General features: G+C 46.8%; 1 protein-coding gene across 1 annotated transcript in view; it reads left to right on the top strand.

Moving 5' to 3' along the window:
* Nucleotides 1-321: 321 nt before the first annotated feature.
* The window catches only part of RORA (RAR related orphan receptor A), a 711,367-nt gene continuing 697,093 nt past the window's right edge, over nucleotides 322-14,595 (top strand). The window contains exon 1 of the mRNA XM_049611700.1: nucleotides 322-563. Within this exon, the coding sequence (XP_049467657.1) occupies nucleotides 398-563 (166 nt within the window). The 5' untranslated portion in view covers nucleotides 322-397. The remainder of the gene's footprint in view (nucleotides 564-14,595) is intronic.

Genomic DNA, 14,595 nt, shown 5'->3' with positions numbered 1-14,595 from the left:
CCCCCCCCCCCCCCCCCCCCCCCCCCCCCCCCCCCCCCCCCCCGCCTCCCCAAATTGGCAGCCAGTCGGTGGCTCTCGGTCTGGGGTCTGGAGGGTGGGGAATGTGGGTGTGGGGGCCGGCTGGAGAAGCTCTCGCTAGCGCTGCCTGTGGCCAGACCCGCCTCCCAACCCCTCTCGGGCGCACACTTACGTCCACCCAGACACACTCCGCGCGCTCCCTCGCGCTCTCGCTCGCCCGCCGCCGCCGCCTGCTCTCTCTCTCCTGCTCTCCCTGGTCTCTTTCTACCCCCCCCCCCCCTTTTTTTTTTTTTTGGTACCATAGAGTTGCTCTGAAAACAGAAGATAGAGGGAGTCTCGGAGCTCGCCATCTCCAGCGATCTCTACATTGGGAAAAAACATGGAGTCAGCTCCGGCAGCCCCCGACCCCGCCGCCAGCGAGCCGGGCAGCAGCGGCGCGGACGCGGCCGCCGGCGCCAGGGAGACCCCGCTGAACCAGGAATCCGCCCGCAAGAGCGAGCCGCCCGCCCCGGTGCGCAGACAGAGCTATTCCAGCACCAGCAGAGGTAGGAGGCTGCGAGAGGGGCTGAGGAGGGGGCGGCGGGAGCCCGGGAGCGGAGCGGGGGCCGGCCGGGAGCGGGCGCCCGGAGCGCGGGGTCCGGGGCCGCGCGCGAGCCTGCAGCGGCGCCCCGAGCCCGGAGAGCCCCCCTCCCCTCCCCCCTCCGCCCCCCAGAAATGTTGCAAACTTTTGCAGCCCGTTCTCGGGTTGCAGGAGGAGAGGGGGGCGGGGGAGGCGGCAGGAGGGTTGACAGCCGGCGGGCTCACCCCCAGGCTTTGATTTTTCTGCAAAGAGGAGGAAAGATGCGTAGCCCAAATTAAATACGCTCCCCCAAAATACGGAGAACAGGAGAGTGGGGGCCCGGGAAAGAAACTTTTAAAGCGGCAGTGTCCTTTTAAGAAGGAAAAAAAAATCCGTTTATGGCCACCCTCCTCCGGCGTTACCTTTTCTCCTCTTGACAGTTTTGGCCCCGGCTGCCCCAGACGGGGTGTGTTTTCAGCCCCCCCGCAGAGCTGAGGGGGTGCGGGAGGAGTGAGCGACCTGGGAAGCCCCGAGGGTGGAGAGGGGGCGCTTCTGGATCTGGGGGCGACGTGGGCACCTTCTCTGGACCACGGCGGTGGGTTTGGGATTTGGAGGAAGGGCTGGAGGAAGGGGGGTGCGGGCGCGCGAGGTGTTCGCCAAGTTGTTTGGCGGGCGCGGCTAGGGGAGATCCGCAAGTTTGCAGACCCCGGGTTCGCAACCCAGCGCCCAGGCTGGCGGGGGGCGTGTGCACGCCAGCGCGCGGAGGGCGGTGGTGGTGTGGGACGCTCCACGCGCATTCGGAGTGAGCGTCTGCAAAAGCAAACAAGCAGAAACAGAAAGATCGAAATGCACCCAAACTTATTTCTGCCCTGGGAATCCTTCCCTCTCTGAGGTTCAAGCGTTTCTGTAAGAACCTGGGAATGGTCAGCGAGAGTTGAATGCTGGTTGGATAGTGCGAGAGATGTCCCCCCACCCCCCCATACACACACCTACCCTGAGCGATTTTTACACTTCATTTTGGAGAGTATGTGCGGTGGGGAGGGGGGGGCTCCATTGCCCCCTCTTTGCTTTTTTCTAGTTAAAAGTCGAGTGTTCGGGAAAGCTAACTCTCTTTCTTAAAGGTGTGGGAACCTGATGTGTGTGTGTGGGGGGGGTCTTGGGGGTGGGGGATTATTTATTTGATTGCGCCTGGAGTTTGCAAAGAACCGGAGGAAGCTACGGCTTTAATTACTGTTGTAAATAATGTATAAATCACGCCTGTCACTCCGGAGGAAGCGGGCTCGCTCGAGCAGCCCGGGGCTGGGGATCGGGAGGATCTCCAGCCCAGGCTTGGGCACTGGCCCAGCGCGCCCCCTCCTCTTGCCATTCGGCTTCTGGCGGCGACTGGGGAGGGCTGGGGAGAGGCGAGTGGGGGCCCGGGAGCCGCTCCCTTCCTCTCGATGTTATAGTTGGAGGTAGGAATATGGCTGATCATGTGCTGGCTGTTTTACAGTATTCACCCCCCCCCCCACCTTAGCCACACCCCCTGTCCGGGCGCTTTCCCATTCACGGAATTCGAGTACAGTAAAAGCCATCAGGATGACACACACGAAAAACATTTAATTAAAGGCGATTTCCGAGGAGTGAACACGCTGAACCGCGGTTTGAGCGGAGGGGGGGGGGGGGGGCGGGGGCCGGGGGTAAAGGGAGGGGGATCAGGGCTGGGGGCCGGGTCCTGTCGCCAGCTTGGTGAGTTTGTGTGTGGAGAGCTTTTGGCTGCAAAGAGTATATTTAGACCCTGAGACGGTGGATTTGGAATGCGAGCGGGTTATGTAACAGGGTTAATCAGAAACACTGGAGAAAATCCCCTTCATGTGTTTCTGAGTTTTTTTTTTTTTTTTAAAGCGGGGGGGGGGGGGGCGGAACATAGTATATACGAAGCCACACTAATTTCTGGTTTGTGCTGCCACCCCCTTCTGTGTTAACCTCCCCCCTTCCGTGTGTTATTAGCATCTTCAGGTGTCATTCTTGCCAGAAGGTGTTCTTGCAAGAGACCAGGGTGACAGGCTGCAGAACTGACTAACAAATCTGTAACTTGCTGTTCTTGCAAATTACATAACGCTGGGCATTCAGTACCACCAGACCCCAGGCATAGCAAAAAGGGGAGAGGGAAAAAGTAGGGGTGGGATGCATCTTGCACAGCTGACCTGTTGACCTTTATCCCCTTGCCCCCTAGAGGATCACCCCTTCCCCTCACTCTTCTTTGAACCATCCCCTAGTCCATCCCTCCCAGGATTTACTAGGGGGAGGGAGAAGAGGTAAGGCCCAAACACTCAACTCACATCCTGCACGCAGGCACTAGGTTATATAACAGTCTGAATGGAAAAAGGAAGGTCAGAGATGGAGGCATCCTTTAGCTAACACAGCAGTAGTAATAGCTTCCAGAAATTATGTGCATTTGCAGACTTTAACCTCAGATGTAGTGTCTGCTCCTCAGGGATACCAGTCTTTGTGTGTGTGACCTAGGGAGAAAAAGAGAGAATGTGTAAGTACGCCTGGTAGAGGAGAGTGATTTGAAAATGGGAAATGTTTGGGTTTTCAGATGATGTAATGGAGTTGGCAGAATATGCAAGCCGGCTCCCAGAGTGTAAGCAGCAAGAAAATTGGAGCTGGCATCCAGTATTAATGTTGCATAAATTACAATATCGGAGAGAAATTAACCTATACACTAGGTGATTACGCCTTTTTAATACTTAAAACATAAAGGCACACAACTCAAAAGGAAAAGCAAACATCATCACCTTATAATTAGCATTTTCAACCTCAGGGAGGATTGAATGGAGTTCTTGGCATTGGGTGAAGTGGGAAGCTTTTGGATTTGGGAGATGCTTTCCAGAGAGGTAGCAGGGTTAGCTTCCAGCCAGTCGATGTTGTGCAGTCCACAGAAACTGTGGTCTGGATTCTCATGACATTGAGGTGACCTCATGAGACATGACTTAGGTGCACTTGAAGCTGTTGCTGAATGCCACGCTCCTGGGAATCCCCGTGTGAATGGACTGCGTACCCTTAAGTGCCTGAGCTGCCAAAATCGGATGCGTGACTTTGTAACCTGAAATTCGGACCTCCCCCAGTCCTTAAAACTGGCAGAGATCCTTAGCACTTGCACTGAAACTGTCCTGTTTTCTAGGTGGTATTAATGATGGCTGGTGTCATTCAGTACCATCTTCACAGAACAATGAAAGGGAAAAAAGAAAGGCAAGAGACAACATGGGAAGTAAGAATGAGGCGGAAAAAAACACAGCGAATCTTTAATTTAACAAGGCTTTCAGAGACTTCAGGAAGCCATAAGCATTGTGACATAACTGTTGTTAAAAACCCTTTTCCAGAATCTCATTATTATATGCATGCCAGAAGCTTACATATTGTACTTCCCTAAAGTTATCCTCACAGGGCTGTGTGGTACGCAGTTGGTCTGGAACACTCGTGCAGTAGGTTGAAGGCTTTTAGGGCAGGCCAACCTGAGGGAAAAATCGAAACCAGAAGACGGGATTAACACTGAAAAGCTCAGTTGGGTTGAGATTGAACCCCCTGGAAACTCAGTTTAGATTGACGTAAAATCAGTTAACAAGGCCTGTAGTTTATTTGTAGCCCTGAGGACTTCTAGAACCACATAACCCAAGTGCTTCACCACACCCCGCTTTCAGTCTTGGCTGATTCACTTTCTGGGAGGTGCCCTTCTTGCCTGGCAATTTAGAGCCCTATCTAGAGATCGATTCGCAGATCAGCTTTTCTAACATGGTCCTGGCTCTCCACCGTGAGCAAATAAATGATGCCCCATAGTTTGAAAGAGCTACTGGCTGGGATAAAATCCTTTGCCGGAGGGATGGGATAATTATTTTTTTAAACTAAGGGACTTTAATTTTCCGGTAAATTGCTCATAAAAAACATTTCTAATTAGAGCCTTAAAAAATGTAATGGAATAATTTTAGAAAATGCATTTGGTGATAGTTGTGATAACCTTTTTTGTTGCTCCCCCCTTATTTCTTAAAAAGAATTGTATTATTAATCCAAAAGTCAAATCCTGAATGGCTAAAAACTTTTGTAGCAGACTCATTTTATGTTAGTCACCTTTTGGAATTTTCCAGAACCTACCGGCATGATGAGAAGCCTTGGCTGTAGAACATGTCTCCCTTTCCAAAGCTGAAATATGGAGCCTGCATGGAAGCTCCCTAACTATGAGACCCTTCAGCTGGTGTTTTCAAGGCAGCAGAGGTGACAGGCGGTACACACCTAGTTCCACACCAGGTTCCTAAGTGGGATGTAGGGAGGTGTGAGAATATTCATTGTTGTAGTTGTACCTCCAGGTGAAATGTTCTGAGGATTTTTGGTGACGGCTGAATTTCTTTTGGAAGTGAACTGACCCCTGTCCAGAGCTAACTTTTGGAATGCGAGTGAGACAAGCCCATGGGTTCTGATCCTGGGGCCACACTTTTGTCACATCTGACTTAAGATGCGCGTTATTTCTCTCCATTCTCCCATTTTTGCCTCCAGGATGTTGTGGTGTGATGTTTGAAGTGCAGACTGGGTTGGATGTCTCTGAAAATTCTTAAGAGTGTGCTCTTCTCTGTGCCCTCATCTTCTTAGTCTACTTGATGGATTGTGCTTCTTAGGTTATATTTGTACTTACGTGTCTATAGAAGCAAAATACATAACTACATTTCACGTGTCTGGGAAGAAATAATGATGTGACTGCCCTGTGTGCAAAAGACTACGTTTTCTAGAAAATCCAGCTCTCTCCATGTGACATAACGTTCTGCTCACCCGCTTTGTCTTCCGTGAGCCATTGTTCAGGAACTCTGAGGTAGACATCGTCTGCTCCCTCAAGGAGATTCCTGACCAGTCATCCCAGATTAGTGATAGATTCTTCTAGAGCAACAAGAGTCTGCTTTGAAAGGCCTTCCGGTTCCAGAGTGAACATTAACTTAGAATGTGGAATACCATAGTTTGAATATGAAGACTATCTGAATGTGAAGACTATCATCCTTGTTGAGAACTTCTACGAACAGTCTCTCTGTCCCTCCCTCCCTCCCTGCTCTGTTCTCCCTTCTGTCATTTTTAAAGTAGTGTTCTGGCTTTTTGGGGTGTGGGGGATTGTGTGTGTGTGTGTGTGTGTGTGTGTGTGTGTGTGAGATTCATAATGGGAAGTGTTGGTTTGGAAATGAGCTGTTCAGTTTTTCATTCATCTTACTAAACTGTATGTTAAGAGAAATAAAAGTGAATCATTTTGAATTAGTGCTTTAAAAAAAATTCTCCAGATAATCAGTGTTCAAGTGTTGATTAATATACAGTAAATCATGATTTTTCTATTTTTCTATAAGGGTACCAAGGCATTACTAATGAATTCGTTTTTCTGGCTAACGGTAGATTAACCAGAAATCTTTTCTGTCTTTTTCTTGTTGAATATGCTTTTTAAATGTGCTGGTCCCCTTTCCTACCCCGGAAAGAACATTGGGAATGTAATTGAATCTTTTTTGAGGTTTGAGGATCTTACAGTGCCACAGGGTCACTGTTCTGAGGATGAATTCTGATTGTACATTATAGAACTGTGAATGGAGACAGTACCAGAGATTGGACTAAATCTGCCATGATCCCGGTTTGAAAATTGTTTTCTTTTTCCATTAAGTCCTCGATATCAGTATGTTTTGTTATTTGCCGTTTTTGTTCTCTAACTTGCAAGGACCAAAACGAAAATTCCCTTTAATTAGTTAATTCTGGTTAACTGAGGTTTTTACTTTCTAGGAAAATTGCACCCTGAATCTAGAGCCCTAATTCTTTCCCTACAGTTATAGAGGATGTAAAGTCATTCTCAGATATTTAAGAAGACTGTTGTATTTACAAATAAGTTATGTAATATATTACCGTAGCATTATATAACTTCTCTCCCGTGTAATAATGGTGGATAGAAATATCAGCTAATTTTGCGTCTTCCTTAGATATACTGAGGGGTATCTAATAAATCTTAAAAGCTAGGAAATTCTGGGTTTGAGAGAAGACTTTCAAGAATATCAATAAAGAACATTTAAATTCCCCTAAAGGAGATTCTCCTTTAAAGTGTGGGCCTTTGTTCACCGGGCCAGTATGGAAAGCCTCCCCAGGACCGTGCCATCAGAGGCTGACTTTCTCAGGGCCGCCCCACCTGACTTAATGATAGTCTGCAGTTATCTTCTGGTATCTTTGATGTCTCAACATTGCAGATTCTTTTTAGGAGTCATGGTGCTCTTCTGTGACGGCCCAATTATTATTAGTTTGTTTTTGGAGTAAGGACATCAAGGAGATTGTCTAGAGAAGGCCTCGGAAGAGGGGGAGGGGGCACGATGAGGAATACGTGTGCCACAGCTCGTGGCTTGGCTTTTTGCTCCCACTTTTACAGGCTGAAGTTAAAAAGAATTACAGGTAACAATTCCCTTGTGTTGGTGGAAGAACTGTTTTGTTTTGTTTGCTTTCCTGACAGATGTTTATGGCCTCTGTTGACATGTCACCATTACAGACTGTCTTATCACATTATGTGCCGTGGCACATTGACGGTGGCTTGGCCCTGTGGCCTCCTGGTGATTGTCTTGTGCGCACAACCGAGGCGCTGGTGGCCGGCTGCAGAGCCCTCCGCGGTGGCCACCTCCAGTTGAGAGTGCAGGTTTCCCACCCCCTTGAAGGTGCTGGAGGTGCTGTTTTTCCTGATGCTCAGTCAGAGGCTGGAACTGAGTAGGAATGCTTGCAGGGTTTAGAGGCCTCATGATCTCCCAGCCTCTCATCCTCTCTAGCAGTGTTATTTGAGTTTTGATTGTGAACTATCTTAAAGTTTTTTTGTTTTTGTTTTTTTCTGAAATAATCAGGAAGTCCCTCCATCCATGAACAGACAGCGATAGATGAAACTCTTCTGGGGCACAAGGAAGGGTGCCACTTAGTACAGGATCCTCAAGCCTGTGAAAGAGGCAGCGCCTTGTTAAAAATACCTAGCTTACTTCGGGGGAGGATTTGGCTGAATACTGATGAAGTTTATGAAATATGAATGTAGTGAAGTTGCTATACGTAAGTGGTAGGCGTGTGTGAAAGAAGTAAGAAGAAATAAAATTGTGTATAAATGACACTCTGAAACTTGATGGAATTGTATACGTGACAGGAATGGTGACGTTTGGGTCTGTGCTTAATGGGGGAAAGTAAACTGGCTTAAAATCTATATGTCAAACTAGATGCGGGACTAACAATTAGAGAATATAAGATTTTTGAACATACTTTGTGAGCAAAGAATGCTACCGAGGATAAACGGGGAGAAAAACTGAGGGACCAACACTTGAATTTATGAGGAGGTATGGTAATCACTGTTTTAAGTAATCCAGACTATTAACTGCCGTGCTGCTAGGTAGAGAATTCGTTAGCCCAACAAAAGGCATAAATCGGAATTTGAGGTTGTGTGGGAGAAATCCTCTTGATCCCCAAAGCATAAATGCATGTCCTGAGAAGAAAGCTGCACACGATGTAATTTTTTCTGTCTTATCCTGATTAATTGACAGCCAACTGTATGCCTCTTTCCTGAAGGTGACTTTACAATCTCCAGACACAGACATTTCTCTCCGAAGTGGAGTGAAGGAAGGAGAACCCACAAGCTAAAGTGTGTTTCACTAGGTGAAGTATTTTGGGGGGAGAGATAAGGAGGGTGCAGCAGGGGAACGGAGAACTGTGTACAGGGATGGAGAGTGTCTGTTTGGGGCTGGGGAGTGGGGGCAGTGAATGAAGAAAGGAATCTCTGGAGGGAAAGGAGACTTCTGTGCAAAAGAAAATGAAATTAGCATTGACTCTGAAATGGCTGGGAATGTGACTTTCTAATTTTAAATTATCTTTAACAAGGGCAATGAAAAGAGGAAAAGTTGACACTTTGAGAAGTTATGACGAACTTGTCGAGAATGCCAATTGACAAAGGCAGGTAAGGGAATACTTGGAAAAACAGAATAAGAACAGGTCTGAAGGGCATGATGATCTTCTTCCTAGTGTGTTAAGGGAATTGGCAGGCATGTTTATTGACTCTTCCAATTAGTTTTAAAGAAACCTGAAGAAATGGACAATGACGGAGAAAAGCCAACCAGATGTGATTCTCCCCTTCCAGAAGCAGAGAGCTTATCTCATCCCATGTGATCGATGCCGGTCCTGGGGAAGACTGACTGTGTAGAAGTGAATGGATTTCCAACATACCAATCACAGAAGAAACAAGGGTATATTTAGCAAGTCTAAAACCTCTTCGATAAACTGCATTGCTTTTCATTTGCACCGTAAGGTCATAAAGCCAGTGGATGGTAAGAAGGCCGTGGTAACGACACAGCGTGTACTCCCAGGAAGTGTGTGGGATGGGGATGTTATATCTGAAAGGACAGGGCATCTGGGAGGATGAACTGCCCATAACTCTCAATTGTCCAGGTAATGAAGCATTGGAAAGCAAAGGCAAATGAAATACTTTGATAATCAAAAATGATGCTTCTTGTAGTGATCCTATTAGTTGACTGATGATGACAAGTGTGAAATTGTGAGCTGTATTTTTACCATTTCTGGCACTCATGGCCCATTTCTGTTGAGTGCATTTATGCAGAAAGTGGGAACCCGGACAATTTCCATAGACCAGGCTGTTAACCCAGAAGATGTAAAATTTCACAGCGTGAAGGATGAGGGTTGAAGATTAGCGAGGCTCTAAAATTTCTTGAGGCCCTACAAAGAATCCGTAGAAGAACTGATAACTACACTGATTGGCTCTGGGAAGTCCTAAAGCTCGTGTTCTAACCTTGAGCTGTGAGGGTGTGTGCTGGGTATGTGGTGCTCACTCATGGTGTTGTCGCTGGTCATGTTCTGTTAGCCCAAAGCCTGTTAGAGACAGAAGGGACCTTATGAATCATGTATCCTGGCCCTCCTGGTTTAGACTGACGCTCACAGAGGTGTAATAATGTGCCCGAAGTTCCGTTCCTAGTAAATAGCAAGGCTGTGAGAAGAGTACAGGTCTTCTGCTTCCACACCCAGTGTTCCTTCCACGTGGATGCTGTGCCAGGATGCTCAGAAATTCCAGGAATGTACAAAACCAAGCTCCTGCCCTCCTAGGAAAGCCCCCTGAGGATACTACAGTGTGTACACAAGTTAACCCAGCACGAGATAGTTGACACGTATGAAAGTCAGTGCGCGCCACGTGGGTTCTGCAGCAATAATAGAACATTATCAGTAATTGTTATTTTTTTTTAAATTCCACTAGGCATTTTTATTATATACAAATGAGCTTGTGAACTTGTGGCTGTGTCGAATAAGACCATTCTAAAGCACAGTGACCTTGCTGCCTGTGGCTCCGTGCTCTGATTCAGTAGGAAGTAAAATAGAGGCTATGGCAGGGAATATATTGTCGTTAGCGCCTGTGTGGGCAGTTACGCTAGCTGGAGCTGGCCACAGGGGAGGCGTCTCTCAGCAGCTGCCCTCTTTCCTCGAGGCAGAGGATTTATACAGATGTTCAGAAGCAAGTCTGCCAATGGAATGCTATAGAGCCAGGAAAAGTCATGTTGTAGTAGAAAAATAGCTTTTGACGGGAAAATGGCAGTCACTTATTAGTGAAGAGTAGTAACTTTCATAGTAGTATACACAGAATGTCATCATTTTTGTAAGGAATTACCGTGTGTGTGTGTGTGTGTGTGTGTGTGTATTAATATGGACCCATCTACACCTTGATAATGAAATGATAAGATGGTTATCTGGATTGATTACCTCTGGTGTTAGTTTTTTTTTTTTCTCTGTGCTCTTCTGTATTTCTGACTTTCCTGTGTTACACATGTATTACTTTTGTAACTAGAAAAAAATAAATCTTACTTTTTTTTTTCTCAAAAAAAGATTGTGTGTTGTGAAACTGGGGGTACTTTGAAGGAACTAATTCTGAGCTTAGTATGTTATACAGAATTTCTGGGTGTTTCAGGATAGGCCAAGTTTACTGGCCCAAAGAGTAGTACCTTTGATGGTCACATTCAGCCAGGAACGTCAGGAAGACAAGGGTCGTTCAGCTTGAATGTGAAAAAAAGTGTCAGATAGTGGAATTTCTTGCCCGTCTAGGACACTGTCTTTTAAGTGTTTATACCGTGACCTCCAATGCGAGAAACATACTACATTGTGAGGCAGTACACACAACACACACAACACACACACACACACACACACACACACACACACACACGGCACATGGGTGCAGTAAACTTTTCACGTAAAATATGTATCCTTTACCTATGATGTGCTGTTATTTTTGCTCTATTATTTACAGGCAAGATACAAATCTCAAGCCACCAAATTGGTTTCGTGATCTGTTTATGGGCTGCCTATTACAGTTTTAAAAACCCTGTCCTGGGTATGAGCGGGTGGCCTGGCAGTAGGAGGGAGGGTGTGAGGGATGGACTGTTTCCACAGTAACTGATGTTGGACTCCAGGTGTTACTCATGATTTCAGGGAGGAGGTGGGGGAGGGAAAATAATGTAAATACTTATTATTTGTAATCATATGGTATCTTTATGCCACTTTTAGCACATGTTCATTAATACCCTGTTACATTTAAAATTAAAAAATTTTTTTAGATTTATTTATTTTTGAGAAAGAGTGAGACAAAGCGTGAGCGGGGGAGGGGCAGAGAGAGAAGGAGACACAGAATCGGAAGCAGGCTCCAGGCTCTGAGCAAGCGGTCAGCACAGAGCCTGACACAGGGCTCGAACCCATGAGCTGTGAGTTCATGACCTGAGCTGAAGTCGGACACTCAACTGACTGAGCCACCCAGGTGCCCCCATACCCTGTTGCATTTAGACATGCATCTGCCTAGACTGGCTTAGAATGTAAATTCTGGGATCCCCTTTGCTCGGGTTTGTTGTCACTGTGTCAAGGCACGAGGGTGGCATTCTTTGATTCAGCAACTGTTTTCTGAGCCCCTTGCTTGTGCCAGGCCCTGTGCTAGGCTCTGGAAGAAAGCAGCAAACTGAAGAGGTCAGATCCCTGCCTTCTGGGATTTTATGTTCTAGTGGTGGCATCTCTCAGTGGAGCCCATGGTTTGGGTCACTTCTGATGATTCTCTGCTATGAGTGTCTTAGACTTTGCCTTTTTCAGCCAGTTCCTCATACGTGCTTTGACCCTTCCCCTCTTCTTCTTCCCAGCCCAGTCTCCCATCTCACGTCCCAATCTCTCTTGGCTTCTTGAAAGTCTGCAGTCATTTTCAGATAAGGCTGTGAGGTAAGACTCACCCTCTCCCTCCTGCAGTTCTCGTGACCCCTGCCTTCTACAGTAGTCAGTCATGTGGGCCTTGCTCACGCAGTAAGCACGCAACCTCTTCCTTTGCCAGGTTCCTTTATACTGTCTTACGGTGTGAATTTCCTGGGTAGGTGTCTAGTCTGTCCAAGAAGACCAGCACCGTGGTTTATTATTTTACCCCTGCACAACGCTTTGCAACAGAGGAAGTGCTCATTAGCTGTGCAGCGAATCCCTTTGACATTGCCCTGCCAAACTGGTCACTTTTTCAGTAGATTCAGCTCTACATTTCCCAACTCTGCCAGCGTAGCTTCTATTTGCTTATATTTCCAGCTGGGCCTTGGGTTTGGACCCAGCTGCCCTTGTTTGTCCCATTTCTTTCTCTCTCGGATCCGCCAGTCCTCCCCTCAGTAGCAGGTTCAGGCCTGCTCCAGTCTTGAGCAACGCAGATGAAGGAAGGCTGGACGTGTCGGGAAACAAGTGTGCATGGTTGTTACATGCTCCCTGCTGGGAGTGAGACAGACCTGGGCCAGAGGCCCGGGTGTGCTGGGTGCTGGCTGTGTGACTTTAGGTAAGTGAATTCACTGCTCAGTCTGTTTCTTTTATCACCTAAAAACTAGAGATGTTTATGATGCTGGCTTCCCAAGGTGGTTGAGGATCACCTGTGATCATGCGTGCGTGGCACTGCCAGGATGCCTGGTGCACATCAAGTGTAACTCTAGTGATGGTGGTGATGATGGGCACATACAGAAACAGGGGGTCCACTTGCCCCCTCTCGCCTGTCTCCTCCTCAAGGTCTTCGGCTCCCTTAGAGCATTTCTCCCTGGTTCCCCGTGGTTGCTCTATGAAACAAGCAAGAGCATCTGAAGGCATCTAAAGCCTTTTCCTTCTTTTTCTGATTGGATCTGCCCCAGTCCCTCAGCTCAACTACCATGGGCTGGATTCTTGTGAGGACGAATCACTTAAGCTCAACCCTGTCAGCCACTTGGGCTTCCGGAGCTTACACCCCACACCTTCCAGTGAACCAGAAGAGGGCTATGTTTGCCCGTCCCCTTCCTCCGTCCGTACTATTTGTTCAGTCCTGCTGGCTGTCCCCTCCAGACATTGAGGCTGTGGGAGCACCCTCCTTCCCACTATGCTCCGGAGCTCTCTCCCGCCTCATTTCTCAGCAACCCGTCATCATTCCTTGCCCTCCCTTCCCCTTTACTCACTTTCTCCTCCCTGCCAAAAATCACGTTGGAGAAGCCTGTCTGCGAGGGTTCCATTCAACTTGTTATACATTAATGCTCCACTACGGTGACCCACTGCTGAGTCTTTCACTTGTAATGTAATCTAATAATTTACATGCACTTTGCAAGCAATACTCTCAGAGACTCACAACCTGCTTGAAATTGCTCTGCTGTTACAGCAGTTGAACTGATGAGAGAGAGCAGTGTGAGAAAGAGTAGTTATGGGGACCACAATGGTATTGGGTAAACCCAGGAAAATAATATTAGTGTAAGGTGAAGGTGTGCTGATGGATTATAATATCCTTTCTTAGAGAATCAATTAAACTCGCTGAGGGTCTGGTATTGATTTTGACTTATAATTGGACTAGGATCAGTCAAAGTATAGCCGGTAGAAGCATTAGCAGGAAACAGGAAGAGGACCAAGAGTGGAAGCCTGTCTTTCTCGGAGGCTGTGAAAATGTTTTTGTTTGGATACACTACGTGACTTTTACAGAATTAATTGACACTCTGATTAGGTTGTTTTATTTCTTTACTCAAAGATGTTGGAAGCCAGTTCTCATATGCAGTAGTAATGAAAATAGAGTAATGCTGTAGTAATGATGCCGTTGTAAAGTGAATTACACCATTAATTAAGCATCTATTTGGTCTCATTTGTATTGTGCTTGTGTGGGTGATACACATACACAGACGTAGAGTAGCTGGTTTTTAAGAGACAAACTGTAGCTGAGAAGCCCCGATCCTATAATAATGAACAGTCAGTGAAAATAAGCCATTGTTCAGTGAAAAAATTTTTATGTATTTATAATATATTTATAATATACTTAAGTGTCTATATAAAATACACATATTTTGTATATGTGTGTATTTACACATACATGCACATGCATCCATATACACATATACACAGGCACATGCATATGTTATGACTGTCAGGGTGATCAAGAAAATATAGGGTGACTGTGGCCTAGAAATGTTTGCCTTCTGTTGCCTTTTTTTTTTAATTTTTTTTTTCAACGTTTTTTATTTATTTTTGGGACAGAGAGAGACAGAGCATGAACGGGGGAGGGGCAGAGAGAGAGGGAGACACAGAATCGGAAACAGGCTCCAGGCTCCGAGCCATCAGCCCAGAGCCTGACGCGGGGCTCGAACTCACGGACCGCGAGATCGTGACCTGGCTGAAGTCGGACGCTTAACCGACTGCGCCACCCAGGCGCCCCTTCTTCTGTTGCCTTTTAACAAGTTGGCTAGCTTGTATGGGGAGAGGTGTCTGTTATGGCAAGCCAAGTCAATAATGGTATCAAGGACAGGGTTTGAAAACAAAGCTTTGTGTATTTTTTGCAACCGTTTGGTCCTTATTATGGTGTCTGAGAATCTCTATTTATTGATATTTCTCAGGTGGGGGAAGAAACATTAAGGCCCAGGAACTAGGGTCATTTTATTTTCTGTCATTGATCTCCCAAGGAAGGGCATTGGCCAAAGAACTTCCTCCACAGCAGAAAGGTAGAGGCATATTTTTAT

This window comes from Panthera uncia (assembly GCF_023721935.1).
Source record: "Panthera uncia isolate 11264 chromosome B3 unlocalized genomic scaffold, Puncia_PCG_1.0 HiC_scaffold_1, whole genome shotgun sequence".
Classification (NCBI taxonomy): Eukaryota; Metazoa; Chordata; class Mammalia; order Carnivora; family Felidae; genus Panthera; species Panthera uncia.
This window is presented reverse-complemented; position numbering and strand designations above follow the sequence as displayed.